The following is a 12,715-nucleotide window of genomic DNA, read 5'->3' as shown; positions in this document are numbered from 1 at the left end:
CCATCTTTGCCTCGATATCGCGTGCGTACACGCCCAAACAATTTGCATGAGCTGCAGTCGTCTATCGGCACGACGGAAAAATTCAGATCGAAATAACTAACCCACAGAAAGGAGAAAAGCGGCAAAAAGGGCGTTACTCTGAGTAAAATCCAGCTATATTTTTGACCACCGACAAGCACACCATCAACAAGCCAATATGGGCGACTGGCAGCAAGGCCTGTTCGGCTGTTTCGGCAACATCGGCATGTGCCTCATGTCCTGGTTTGTGCCCTGCTACATCCACGGCAAGAACGCCGAGGCCGTCGGGGAAGACTGCCTCCTCTGCGGCTTGTCCATTTTCGTTCCGTTTCTCAACTGGTACACGCTTTTCGTGGTCCGGGGCAAGATCCGAGAGCAGCGGGGGATCGCCGGGGAACCCGTCAACGACATCCTGGTCACCCTCTGCTGTACTCCATGCGCTCTGTCACAGGAGAGCGTGGAGATGCGCAACTCCACGGGTCTGGGTATGGGCCAGTCCATGGCTCGCGTGTAACACCGTGCTCAGTAATGCTACCCCCCTCACTCACGGCTCCGTTAATGACAACTGATCAGCATCCACGAAACAACTACGCCATTTTCGCAACTTTATTCCCTTAGTTTACTCAAGTCGAGGGAGATACTTGCTCACACTGCCACAGGGATGAACACCCAAGCATTGCAACAGATCCCCACCCAAACAACGTGCTCAAGACGTGCTTCCTGCTCCCAACCACATAAGAACACGCCACTAGTTCTTTCATCCAGTGATGGTCAACAATCGGCTCAGATTCGCCGCGTTAGCAAGTCTTCAGTTCCAATGTTGAAAACTATAACAATTCCTCAGGCTTCGACATACCAACTTCTTAGTTCTGCTTGTAGGCTCTGTTTGCACTAACTTTACTCTTCATTCTCGCTCTAAACGACCTTACGGCAGATGACACCGTAGCTAACTCAACAACGTTCTCTTGGATAAATAGTCAACTTCACTTTATACCATGGGATCAACTTTACATGAACAATAGAACACAGAGCTTCAAATGACAGGAGTATTTTCCAGTTTGCTGGTGAATAATGAGATCGTTGTAGTGTAGTTAGTACTGATGAGCACAAATAAAGCCAGACTGTTGGGAGATAGGTAAATAAGGGGGAGAAAGGGGCAATTCTAGTACGTTGATGGGAACATCAAGAATTTCTATACGTGCATGCTAAAACCTGGAAATCTGAGAAAACACATTTTCTTGCCACTAGTTGAAGTCAAGGTACACACCATGGGCGTCAATTGGTGGGGGTTGGGGTCCCCTCACTTTTCTAGGTGGGGGGATACTATATCAGTTGTATCCCCCGCCACACACACAGAGAGACACAGACTGACACTGTTTTTTCCAAAACTTAAATGAAAATGTATACTTTACAAAAGCATTTATTTAGAAACAAAATGGCTAAAGTAGTATTGTCTCGGATCACACCACAGAGCATATACTCCAAAATTTTCCGGGACCCTTGATCGGGCCCAGGACCTTACGCCGCTCAGGGCTTGGTGCTTCGCGCTTACATTTTGTTCTGATCAGGGCTATGCCACCCCATCCACCACTTTTCAAAATGGATTGACGCCCTTCGTACACACTGAAATCACAATGAAATGCACACTGTAAACTGAAATAATTCCAGAAAACTTCCAGGAAACGGAAATGCCTATAAAGTGATGAGGAATACTGTATTATCCTCAGAGGGGCAGCACTAAAGTGAGTATTTGAATAAGGCACTCATGCAAGGCTTATGACTTTACAGAGTTAAAAAAAAAAGAAAATGTACCTTTATTCGTCAGTCCAGCTTGTGGACAGTGTAGCACAGTGTAATAGTAGTAAGGAACTGTAGCGTGTAGTTTAGTCGAAAAACCGTAATTCCAACTAAGTGTTGTGTCTTCGTGTCGCCATTGTGGATAAATGAGCTCGAAAAGCTTGATATTAAAACTAGAAATTTTAATATGTGATGTACTATTATCTTACAATTTACACAAAAACAAACCAATTCAAGTATACTTTATATAGTGGGGAATAATCTGCCTGCATACGAATAAAATGGTGGGGGGAACATAATGTCCTCTGAAAAAAAAACCAGAAGGATTCTTGAATAAGATGATATCTTGATCGTATCTTGAGGCCCATTATTGAGAAAAACTCCAGTCTAAACGCCTGTAGATAGTATGGTTACTGCGTTAGTGACGACTTACTGTCAAAGAAAATGCAAAAACACGGGGTTTCACCACCACGTTGCTTTATATGTATCTTAGAACTATGTTTTAAAGTCGGTTGTCACTGCTATTGGTCATTTGATAACGAAAGAAAAAGACGAAAACATACAAAATCTGCCACAGTTCAGCGATTAAAACAGATGTTTTTCTTGACCATCTCAGATATGTGCTCTCAGATTTAATGCATTGCAAGTTGCATAAACTTAAGAACCACCACCGCTTCATCGATATGTATGCAAATTGGTAGCTAAAAGCATGTGATTACTGGTGCTCTAACGCCACTTTCAGTGGCTCATCAACATTTTGTCCAAGTCCGGCAATTTTTGGCACTTTTTTTTTTAATTTTGGGCCTGGCATAAAAACAAATGCACAGCGTATAATTCCACCCTCACCCAACCATGGTTAGTTAAATCTTGAGCGTATAACGTTTTCCACAGTGATTTATATTCCTTAAGTTTAGTGGTTTTCGAAAAGAAATAACGAAATACATGCACTCTTATGGAATCTCTGCTGTGTAGCTAAGATTGGCTAGGATTTTGTTGTGCTAACGTTGCGGCTATTTGACCTTTCGTTTTTGTATTTTTCTACTTTTTGGAATTCTTTCTACTTTGTTTCTTTAGAAATATAGTCAGGTACGAAATATGACCATTACAGAGAAAGAGGAACATTGTCGCCTTAGGTGCCATTTTTGTTATTCTTACTTTTGGTACTTCGATTGAATTGGTGTGGTGAGGTTGAGCGTAGAGTAAGTGCTTTCCTGTTAGAGAGAAGCAATGGTAAATGAAGTTTCTTGAAATGTCTGACACATACATTGACTCATCCATGACTCATTCTTACAGAGGCAGTTTGTTTTTCGGCACTGTGTGAAGACTGTAATGATCTGTCCAGAAAAAAAAAGATGCAGCATCACCTGTCACAGGAGAAATACGACCTTTGGACTTCCAACTGTACGTTGTATTTGGGGTACACAAGCAACCCTGCTTGCAATATACCATAGAACTGGGACTTTTTGTCGGGAACTTCGACCATCAAGATGTACTCGACTCTTACTGCCAGCTGAAACATAACAGTTATCCAACCCGTGGGGTCGCTCTTTTTTCTTATATTCTTTTTTTTTTGGCAGTTTCGAATTTTAAGATGTACTGAGCATGTCCGTTCCCATTGCCCCCCCCACCCCAAGTGTGTAGGTCTGATTGCTATGGATTGCGCTATGGTGCAACAAATTAGGCCCGAACTATTAATTTAAAAAAAAGTAAACCCGAAATTGTCTCTAGTTTGTCCAAAAATGAGAAAGTCGTGAATTTATAAACAGCTTTGAAATCGTATCCATTATGAGATAATTTTGAATTTATGTTACATCAGCTGGAACTTGAAATCTAGAATGAAAGTCATATCAACATTTGCACGTCTTTATTTGGCAGTTCGATTTAATCAAATTTTTTAATCTAATTCTTTGTAACTGGTTGATAATTAATGATGGGGCAGTACATTGGAAGTTGCTGAGGGTGCCATGCCTTATAGACCAGCTGATATAATTATATGCTACAACTCTGGTGAATTAACCCCTTTTTAGAAAATCACGAGAGTTCCAAGAAGAGATTTTTTAATGGGGTCTTCGTCAGCTCACCCTTTTAGGAGAAGTGGTAATAACCATGGGGGGGTACGATCATGCCATAAACTACATTGTAGGTGACACCTTGCCCAAAAGCACTAAACAGATAGTTTGAGAAAACATTTTTAGAATGTACAGCCATCGCAATCCCACCCTTTATCGTGACCACCATCAAACGTCTCACATTTTAGAAGAAAAACCCATCACGAACTCATCCTGGGGGGTGGGGTACTCATTATACCAACATTAAACAGCCCCCCCCCCCCATTTATTGAGGTGGCAAAAAATTTAGATATGAAGCCAGAGGCGTGGCTTCCATTGTTCTTGGTTAAAATGAGGACTTGTGTCAGTCGTGCGCTCTCAGGGTCCCGTTTTTAGTTAAACTCTGTTCAGATTTCTGCCCATGTGCGTGGCGTTATGGAAGTAAACCATTCTCCCACATTTCCAGAACATAATAATTATATTTTGATCCCATCGGAACTTGTACTTAAATGTTTGGTGATCATGATGCACTGCAAACGAATGCTCCATCTGAAGATAAGGACCATTCTTTTTCTCAACACGAGAGGTTTGTTATCGATGTGACTTTCATGTCAGCGGTCATTTTTAGAGTCTTGATGCAGGCTCCAAGGTCAATGCCTTCGTCTTTTTTGTGCGGAATAGTAGACATCAGTGCCAAGTTTCATGTTTTGTGAAAACTTGCACAATTCTTTCAGGTGCCTCGCTGTAGCAGTAGAAGAACCGTACATGGCAAGTCGGATCGTTCTGGCTGTCAGTTGGGTTGGATGCATAGGTGGCTTTATTAAGCTGCAATCCCCGTGATCACCAACACTGAGCGAAGTGCTCCATCACCTCTGAACGAAACTGTTTACAAAAAGAGTTGCGATATGAGTGTCTTAATTGTTGGAACCAAAATGGCGATTACTCGTCAGTGCACATGGATTAATAAGCACACAAAAGCTGCATGCACACATAATGCACACATGATGAACAGCCATTTTAGTTCCAAAGTCTAAGGTTGGCGTTACTCTCCCTACGGCTCTGCCCCAGAGTACTCCATACGGTATAGTGAACTTTAAATAGCACTATGTCCATGCATCACGGACGTATAAAAAACCTGGACTTGCAACGCCTTTGTATGAAAAAGAAGCAAACCAGCCGCCATTTTACCGAGCTGAATACAAAGGCGTGGGTTGGCTCCCTACTATTGACGTCAGGAAGAACAAAGGCGGGAATTGCCAGATAAGCTTTGTATTCGGCTTGGTAAAATGGCCGCGAGTGGATTCAATATATGACTCTATAAGCTGATTAAGGGCATTGCGAGCCCAGATTTTATTACACATGTCCGTGCAATGTATAGGACAACCATGGAGCGATGATAACTCCATTGAACAACGGAGCAGCAGCGTTGTTTCGCGCTTAAAGTATAGTGCAATCATGGAGCTCCATGGTGTAATGTACACACGGCTTATTTTCAAGATATCCTTGTTTAGAAATCCTCTTAGGTCAATGATGGAAACTCAAATAACAATTAATTTGCCAGAGGAAAGGATAACCTTTGCTTGTCTGTACAGCTTATTTCAAAATTACTAACAATGTCGTGAGAATTATCGCTACCCCACATAAGCTGGCACACCCTCTTCACACGAGGTAAAGAGAAAACTCACCCTCTTGGGTTTCGGCTGAAATTTTAAAGAAGGAAGACAAGACAAAGAAAAACAACCTTGCAAATTTTAACAAGCGAGAATAAGAAAAAAACATTTATTAATGGCCAGTTCTACGTAATGCCTTATTCTGGAATGAAAACCGTTTCCCAAGTATCTTCCTTCCTCAGTGATCCCTCAAAGTCAAAAGACCCCTTCACGAATAAATTTATAATTATGCACGCATGCGCACAAGTGGCCTTGGCGGCAAGAAGCGTGAGCGAGCCACTGAAAATGTATACAGGGTGCGACTTTGATGATCATTTTCTATCAGGTTTTCCGGCTTTATTCATTTTTTTCTTGTTATTTGTTTGCTATTAGTTTGTAATTTAAGTGAAATTTTAGTGCTCTGGAAAAAGACTTTATATCGTAATTTACCCTGTGCGCACGAGATCGCCGTTTCTTAGTATGGTCCTCTTCCATGATAAGTAGTATAAAATACATTGTTAGTGTTCTAGGAGCCAACCTGTGCATTTGTAAAAACCTGTGCCGATGTTAAATGTACGTGTACATGTAGGCCCTATACTGTACGTACATAGCTTACCATTGAACTTGGTCATAGCTTGGAGTACTACCGAAAGAAATGGTATCCAGCTGTTGTGTTTGGGTTGGACAAGACAAAGTGCAGATTCCAAAGAGAAAGGGATCTGGTTCTTCAGATTTCCCAAGTGCAGAAAGCAGCGAATCGAATGGGTACAGTACCGGTACATGTACATTGAACGTCAGAACTTGTTTTTTTTTTTCATACTTCTTGCCGCCAAGGCCATTTGTGCGCATGCGTGCTTAAGTATGAATTTATTAGTGAAAAGGTCTTTACCCAAAAACAACTGGGGTATTTCCACTACAACCTGGTTTCCTTTGTAAACCTCCAGTGCAAGCAGGATTAACATTTCGGCTAATGCCAAGGGCTGCCTCCTTACTTTAATGCCTGTTTAAGGAACATCAAGTAAAGGAGAAGGCCTATCAGTTTTTTTGTTTGTTTGTTTTTTGGTTGTGTGATATGGAATACTCCCATCTTTACCACTATTCAAACATGATACTTTATTAAGCCTGAAGTTTTCACCTCTGAACCATCTTAGTAGCGTTATTTAGAGTGTCCTCCCTCCATGACATCTTTCCAGTGTACCAGCACCATTACAGCCCACGCAAGAAAAAGGAATCTATATTTTGAAAAACTAGGGTTTTTCAGTGGCGTGTAGTTAATATGCACCTTGCCCTTTCAAGGGTTGTTGGGTGTGGTTTCCTCTCTGTGTAGCTGCACATACAACTTTTATATAGACAGGATTTTTAAAACAAATTGAGCACTAGAAAACAAAGTTCGGATGTACATCTTTCTATGGCTGTCACATCGAATGTCATCTCCGTTGTTATGCGTTACCATGGTTACAACTTCAGAACAATTTGCGTTGCCATTCAACAATTTTCTTGATGATAACGAATGATAACACTGGTTATGTAATAAATAATTACGGCACATTGAAGATAAGGGCATTAAAATGCTCTTCAATGTGATAAGAGAAAAAATCTTGATGCATTCCAGGGATTAACTAAATCTTTGAGTAAACACTGGTGGTAGGGAAACGCCTAACCTGCAAGCTATGAACCTCATATCGATGCAAAGACATTGGGGAAATAGCACATCTGTATCATTCGGAAGTTGAAGAAAGCTCAACAAGCAGGTGTTTCGTGGACATTCACAGCCAACCTCGATCGGTCACAATGGGAGAATGGGACAACCGCCTCTTTGGCTGCCTCGGCAACCTCGGGATGTGCATTTTCACTTGGTTTGTACCTTGCTACACCCACGGCAAGACGGCCGAGGCGGTCGGGACCGGGAACTTTCTGCCCTGTGCCCTCGTCATGTTCGTGCCCGTCCTGAACGTCTGGTGCCTGGCCAAGACCCGTGGGGCAGTCCGGGACAGCAAGGGTATCGACGGCGGCCTGGTCGGGGACTGCCTGACCCTGTTGATCTGCCCGTGGTGCGCGGTCATCCAAGCGGCCAGGGAGGTTGGGGTCAACACCCCGCTGGGAGCTGGACAATCGATTGCTCGCACCTAAACTATTACCTGCTCAACAACAGCCATCTCGTGGATGCCATCGATCAACTGGCTGGAGACTTACAAAATATTTGAACTTTTCACAAGGATGTAAGTCTCAAAATGACACTTTGGATTTTTGTTCTCAAAGTCGAACGAGCAATTAGAAAAGCCCGTAGAAAAGTTTTTAGCAATGATCAATGACCAGCTAAGATTTAATGATTTTTTTTCTTCAAAATTTACAAACACTTAAATTGACAGTAACGACTGTACTGTCTTACTCTTGACATAATCAAAATTCGCACTTTGACTAGTACGTGCAAGGCAGGGTAGAAGTCCCAAGTTTGCCACGTGTGACTATAAAATTAAAAAAGTGTACATATACTGCAGTGCCAGTGGACTGGCAACCTGTCCTGTCGTTTACTTAGTACACCCTCCGAGAACACTGAATTGCAAGGAACGGAATAAAGCAGGACGCGTTGCACTCATGACGACTACTGACCAGATGGACACTAGGCAGATAATCAAATTTGACGGTAACTATATGTAACCGGGGGAAACGAAAATAACTCAGTACATCATAGCATCATATTGCCACAACAAAATGTTGGGGTTGATGTGTATTACAGATAACTACTGCTTGCACAGTGCCAGGGGATTTACAGCAATACCGACAGTGAAAAGAGAGGTCCGAGGGCAGACACTGAATTTTGTCTCGCCAGAAATTCCCTTTCAACAATTTACTGCTTGCATCCTCGTCGCAATTATCGACGAATTCAAACAGGGCCTGTTTGGCTGCTTCAACAACACTGCCGTGCTACACCCACGGTAAGACAGCCGAGGCCCTGGACGACGACTGCCAGGAGTGCGGCCTCGCCCTCCTGGTGCCGTGCTACAACATCTACAACTTGGCCAGGATGCGGGAGAAGGTGCTGGCCCGGCCCAGCGTATGAGATCCAAGCTCCTTTCGGCAACGACTGCCTTCTGTCTTGGTGCTGCTTCCCCGGGCCTGTGCGATCATCCAACACGCCCAACTGCAGCAACTGGATGTCGTGACGCCACAAGGGGGCCGCGAAGTCCATGGCAAGAGGGTAAGCGCCTACACTCTTCTTCCCGCCGGAACTTGAAGGGTTCAGATCTTTGCAGAAATTGCCAGTCGCAAACACGATTCAGAGTGTATGGAGAACTTCATTCAAACAGAGAGTAAAAAGGACTTTCATACAGCGTCTTTGAACTACGAAATGCACGGGATATTATCAAAGTTAGTTCACGCTCTGTACCTTGTCAGCTCCATTTTCCAAGCAGCATGACTAAAATATGACACTATCGACTGATGTTTCAGAAATCGTAGCTGCGATTGTGGAGTAACAGATGCAATCTAACGGATGCAATTACCCCAAAGGAGACTAACATATTGTATCGTTTGATATTACATTCGGTTCGAGGTTGTTCACAAGTGGGGACGACTATTGTAATTGACGGGTAAATGAGTATCTTGATTGGGCGTAAAAAAATATGACAAAAATACTACTTTTCTGAAAGAAGGCTGATGGTAAATAATGATATTAGAAACAAAACCAGAAAACACGGAGTCGTCTTAACTGAAAGCCCAAGTGGATAATCTGAAGCGTGTTGTACAGACTATAGTAATTGCAGTTTTCTCTTTTGCAAGAAAGATTTGATGTGATATGGCATACAACGTGTTGAAATTTTTAGAGCATGATTTTAATATTAAACTCCAATAGTTAAATGTTCCAAAGTTTATTTGCTCCTGTAGATTATTCACTGTTATCCGATTCATGTTAATTACTGCTGTGAGCAAAACGCAAATCCAAATTTGATGTTTGCAAAATTTGAAATTTAAAGCAGGAAGTTTCGAAATCTGTCAATGAAAGTTTAAACTTTGATTTCTGTATTTTGTAGTTTATTATGATTTAAAGCTTTAACATTGTTAGAATTATTTGATCATTAATTTTTGGAGTGTTAAGGTTTAGTTTTTTAGCGTAGAACATTTAGTTTGATAAACAATTGTCTCTGTAAAATATGTAAACCAGTGCGAGAACTACTATAATTTTAGCCCTTGTAAAACCGTAACTCCAGATTCGATCATTGATTTTGCAAATGGCGCTCCATTAAAGTCTTTTGATGAGTTACAGCATCGCTGCCGATTGAAATACAGCTGTGTTATGTTCCTTTAATATAAATCCTCTTTTGTTGTGCACCATTGACTTTGCAACTTTGTCAAAACATCGTAGAATAAGCGTGACCTTTTGTACTAAATGTCCATAAGTGGGAGATAAACACATCAGACGGTCTTATCAGCTAGAAAAGCGACGGTGTATGGACCGTTCAACAAACAAATCGTGTTCAACGGTTACGATATTTTACAGCAGGAAGTTTGAAATAACTATGATTTATCCTCATCGTGGGTTCTTATGCTGAGCCAACCATCATGATAGAGATAAGCGTGTAACTGCGCAATGACGTCATCACAGTGCTTTATTAAGACTGCTAAATGAAAGGTGTGTTGGTTCCCTTTTGTAAACGGTTTCTGACTGTAAAATGTCAATCGTGTAATCAGTCATTCCAATTCACATATCTCAAAATGAAGTGATCACTTATTTCCTCAACGTGCATGGTATATGAAAGAAAGAGGATTAGCCTATATAAATGTGTGCATCTTGTGGAAGAAATCCCCTTAACGCTAAGAAACAACATTCTTATATGTCTTTGAGTTTCTCGTAATGCAGTCTGCGATTTACAAAACCTAAACCAAAAGACAATTTATATGACACATGAGATAATAACATTTCCCTCCTGTGCTATCTTGCCAAGTCTAACACTCACACATTGCTTCCTGGCCCGAAATGTTTGCAACTGTACCTTGATTCGTTTTGTCCGTTCGTTAAAAAAAGCCAGCAAACTGTGATATGAAAGTCAACTGCCAAAAGAAATGATCCGTTGCATTTACCGGGCGAGAAAAAAATTGAACAAAAAAGCTGAGAAAAACAAACACTGTGATCACCAGGTGCTTACCACGGAGCTAGTATCGTGAATTGCAGATCACGTGAGGTAATTGTAATCATTGTCATTTACTTAAATGGGTACACTTTGAAAATTCAAAATTTCAACCAAAAGCCAATAACCCACATTAAATGGATTAAGCTACAAGTCTCAACTTGTTGGCGCGGCCGGTCAACTTTGACCCTTTCATCCCTGACACAAGAGGGCGCCGTATCAAAATAGTGAACATAGTCGTGAAGATCCAGACCTGAAAATAAGCTGCCGTAGGTAACAGTGATAAATACTCCACTTCAAAAAGTCAGGAAAAAGTCAAGTTTCTTTGCTGTTCAAGATACATCAAATTAAAGATTATTTCCTCATGATTTAATTTCCTTTCAATTTTAGTGTCTGAACCGATGACCCTTGAAGATATTTCCTTCGAAAGGTGATCATCCCTCAAAGCTCATGAAGCCTATCGCCATTTTGAAAACATGAATACATGCACTGCATTGCAAAATTGAGCAATTTGGAGGGCTCCATTTGGGTCCGATACATTCAGAATATACAAGCCAGCAGTTCTGCTGGACGATTCCATCCTTGTTTTCAAACCTTTCAGTCCACGTGCTACATAGTATTCCAATGACGGAGATATCGACAGGATGCAAAATGTTATTCCGTCCCTGCAGGCAAATTGGGCCTATGTACTAGCCTGCAGCCTTAAGAGTCCCCACTTCATCGAAAGGGGGTGTTTTATTACTTATCTTGTTTTGGGAACACAATACGTCGACGGCCTATAATAGTTAATTTGCTGCTTTCCCGTCCTTCCTCGTTTATAGATTTCTCTTGTTTACAAACATTGACCAGCATTTTGTATGGGGGGCCAGAGGTTTTCAAGCTATGTGTACTTTGTTGTTGTTGTTGTCGTCCTTTTTGAAGCATGGCTGGAAAAAAACGAACACCAAAACAGAGCACAATTGAAGGGGGTAACTTTGGAGTAAAAGCAAAAGATTTCATCTAAATTAAATGGCGCCCTCCTGTTTTGTCCGCCGAAGCATCCATAGGCTGATAGGAGGCCAGAGGACATGTCTCTCGCGAGAATTCTGGGGATGCGGGAAACCAGAGCAGATGAACGCTGCCAGCTTGTCTCTGTCTTCGAATAACGTTCTCTATGCCCCACAGTGTTAGAGAGGAGGCTGCTGATGATGCATGTAAGCAGTGAACGGTGTCTTGTTGGTTGTGATGATGGGCAACGCGACGCCATGAAGGGGATATAGGTCTGGCTGAGGGTGGGCTTACACTCACCGGCAGCAGAATGACCAACAATAAACCCGGGGGAGGGTTCAATTCAGAGGCATTTGGAATTTTGAAATGTACACATCTTATGTTCAAGCCGCAGTTCATTTGCTTTTCGGAGCCCCTAGGCTTCAAAACACGATACAACTATTTTGCCTCTGCCTTTTTGACTTTTGGGAATTCAATGGTGCTGGAAGTAAAGTGCCAGAAAAAGTCGGTGCTGTTGGTGTATTTTTTAAACCCATGATATGGCTAAATACTTTTAAAAAGGCAAAGCGGCGTGCTCTTGTTTTGAGCCAGATGGAAGGCAGAAGTGGAGATTTTTCTTAGACCGTCGTCAATTTGCTTCATCCGTAAATGAATACTTTCCTTCCACACGAGGGAAAGTATAGCACTCCGTTTTGGAGTGCTAGCGCTTTCGTTTAACTTTTTTGTTTAAAAATTGCCTTACTTCCTTGGAGAGAAATCTTCTCCCTGTCCTCAGACACGCCACTGGAGACACACTGTGACTAATGGAATTGCACAAAGGTAAAGAACAACAGAGCATGCGCGGTTCTGGGGGAGGGGGGTTGGGGTTCCAGCCCCTATAGCTTTCGTCTCGCCCCCCCCCCAATTAAATGAAAAAAATACCAAATAAAAAGAAAAAGGCAGGGAATTATTGGCTTGGCAATTCCGCGTTAGATTTTTAAATTAAATGAATAGTCCATTATCAAAGAGCAGTAGCGAAAGTTAGTAGGTGACGTCACGTGCGAAGGGTCTAGGCCTCCTCCCAAAAAATATGGCTCTAGGAATACAACCA

At 42.0% G+C, this 12,715-nt stretch overlaps 1 protein-coding gene across 1 annotated transcript; it reads left to right on the top strand.

Moving 5' to 3' along the window:
* LOC110975365 (uncharacterized) lies at positions 1 to 3,078 on the top strand. Its single transcript, XM_022227810.2, has one exon. It carries the CDS (start codon positions 197 to 199, stop codon positions 530 to 532), a length of 336 nt encoding a protein of 111 aa, XP_022083502.1. The 5' UTR covers positions 1 to 196; the 3' UTR covers positions 533 to 3,078.
* Positions 3,079 to 12,715: the final 9,637 nt, after the last annotated feature.

The sequence above is a fragment of the Acanthaster planci genome, linkage group LG02 (genome assembly GCF_054643075.1).
Source record: "Acanthaster planci isolate LZ-2023a linkage group LG02, COTS_SCS, whole genome shotgun sequence".
Lineage (NCBI taxonomy): Eukaryota > Metazoa > Echinodermata > Asteroidea > Valvatida > Acanthasteridae > Acanthaster > Acanthaster planci.
Note: the sequence above shows the minus strand (reverse complement) of the source record. Positions and strands in the feature narration are given on the sequence as shown.

Excerpts from the sequence above, each read along its gene's own strand:
- LOC110975365 (XM_022227810.2), top strand. The coding sequence starts at position 197 with ATGGGCGACTGGCAGCAAGGCCTGTTCGGCTGTTTCGGCAACATCGGC.